Source organism: Electrophorus electricus, chromosome 14 (genome assembly GCF_013358815.1).
Source record: "Electrophorus electricus isolate fEleEle1 chromosome 14, fEleEle1.pri, whole genome shotgun sequence".
Lineage (NCBI taxonomy): Eukaryota > Metazoa > Chordata > Actinopteri > Gymnotiformes > Gymnotidae > Electrophorus > Electrophorus electricus.
Window position 1 is genome coordinate 21,366,897 of NC_049548.1, and position 2,500 is coordinate 21,369,396.

At 35.6% G+C, this 2,500-nt stretch overlaps 1 protein-coding gene across 2 annotated transcripts in view; it reads right to left on the minus strand.

Annotated features, from left to right (window-relative positions):
* Positions 1-2,500, minus strand: part of sdk2b (sidekick cell adhesion molecule 2b) — a 200,908-nt gene that overhangs the window by 30,824 nt on the left and 167,584 nt on the right. For both annotated transcript variants that reach the window (XM_035533472.1, XM_035533471.1), the window contains exons 20-21: positions 656-754; positions 241-432 (exon numbers count right to left, since the gene is read on the minus strand). In XM_035533472.1, coding sequence (XP_035389365.1) covers positions 241-432; positions 656-754 — 291 coding nt within the window. The remainder of the gene's footprint in view (positions 1-240; positions 433-655; positions 755-2,500) is intronic.

Sequence of the window (2,500 nt, forward strand, 5' to 3'; positions counted from 1 at the left end):
TTTGCAGCACTGCAGTGACATCTAATGGTCATAGGATGTACTGCAGAAAATCCACTTGTTTTCAAATTACTACGTGTTTGCTTATGTGTCAGTGCGTGCGTACATGTGTATGTGTGTGTATGTTTGTTTGTGTGTGTGTGTGTGTTTGCTCACGCACATGTGTGTGAGTGTGTGTATGTGGGGGGGTTATTACCAGGTGTGCGAGGTGTGTGGGGTATTATCAGGGGCGTGGGGTATTACCTGGTGGCACTCCAGAGGAGATGGTTGAGGAGGACAGCTGGCCCTGGCCTTTAGACGTCATGGCCGCTACCTCGATGGTGTAGGTGGTGAGAGCTGTCAGTCCCGTTACACGATATTCCAGTGTGACATTGGGTAGGTAGTGTGTGACACGCGTGTTAGTGCGGTTATATTCTTCCCATGAGATCCGATACCCTGAAACACACAATAATCAATTTAACCTTCTAAACAGTGAGCTAAAGATAAATGATAAGACATGCATAAAATATTGTGGTCGTTTATCAACTCATAAAAACATCGAAACAACAAAAAGGATAAAAAGTTATGCAGAGAGAGAGAGAGAGAGAGAGAGAGAGAAAGAGAGAAAGAGAGAAAGAGACACCTGAACGTTACCATTCCAGTGAGAATGTTACTATACCAGTGAGAATGCCATTCTTCTCTTGGGGCTCTCTCCAGCTCACTTTCAGAGACGTATCGAGAATCTCAGTGAAACTCAGGTGGCCAACAGCCCCCGGAGCTACAGACAGAGAGAAATACCAACAAAACATTCTAACATTATAAACACCAACAAAGCATTACAAACACCAACAAAGCATTCTAACATTATAAACACCAACAAAGCATTATAAACACCAACAAAACATTCTACCATTATAAACACCAACAAAGCATTATAAACACCACAAAAAAGAACATTATAAACACCAACAAAGCATCATAAACAACACAAAACATCATAAACACCAAAAAGCATTATAAACACTAATAAATCATGATAACATTATAAACACCAACAAAGCATTACAAACACCAACAAAGCATTCTAACATTATAAACACCAACAAAGCATTATAAACACCAACAAAACATTCTACCATTATAAACACCAACAAAGCATTATAAACACCACAAAAAAGAACATTATAAACACCAACAAAGCATCATAAACAACACAAAACATCATAAACACCAAAAAGCATTATAAACACTAATAAATCATGATAACATTATAAACACCAACAAAGCATTATAAATACCAACAAAGCATTATAACACTATAAACACCAACAAAGCATTCTAACATTATAAACACCATCAAAGCCTTATAACAAACACACACAAAGCATGATAAAATTATAAACATTAACAAAGCATTCTAAACAGCAACAAAGCTTTCTAACATTATACACACCAACAAAGCATTAGAAAACACCAACAAAGCATTCTAACATTATAAACACCAACAAAGCATTCTAACATTATTCACACCAACAAAGCATTATAAACACTAACAAAGCATTCTAACATTATAAACACCAAAAAAGCATTATAACGTTATTCACACCAACAAAGCATTATAAACACTAACAAAGCATTCTAACATTATAAACACCAAAAAAGCATTATAACATAAACACACATAAACATTCTAACATTATACACACCAACAAAACATTATAAACACCAACAAAGCATTCTAACATTATAAACACCAACAAAGCCTTATAACAAACACACACAAAGCATGATAAAATTATAAACATTAACAAAGCATTCTAAACAACAACAAAGCTTTCTAACATTATACACACCAACAAAGCATTAGAAAACACCAACAAAGCATTCTAACATTATAAACACCAACAAAGCATTCTAACATTATAAACACCAACAAAGCATTATAACATTCTAAACACCAACAATTTATTATAAACACACAAAGCATTATAACATTCTAAACACCAACAAAGCATTATAAACACCAACAGAGCATTCTAACATTATAAATAAAATGGACATTATATAAAGCCATGGTAGGCCAGATTTATAAAACTTAATGGTAACTGCGCTACGCCACACAAAATGTGCAGAATTGTATTTAACCCTTATTCATATGGTTGCCATAGTGATAATTATTAAATTAATAAAAAAAATCACCTATGCCCAAGATGAAAGCCAATCAATATCCACACACCTATACATATTAAAGATCTACACCAAGATATACCGACTATCTATGCCAAGAGAGACCAACTATCTACGCCAAGATAGACTGACTATCTATGGCAAGAGAGACCGACCATCGATGCCAAGAGAGAGACCGACTATCTACACCAAGAGCGACCGAATACATACACCAAGAGAGAGACTGACTAGCTACGCCAAGAGAGAGGCTGACTATCTACACCAAGATAGAGACCAACTACCTATGACAAGAGAAAGAGACCGACTATCTACACCAAGAGAGAGACCAACTATCTAT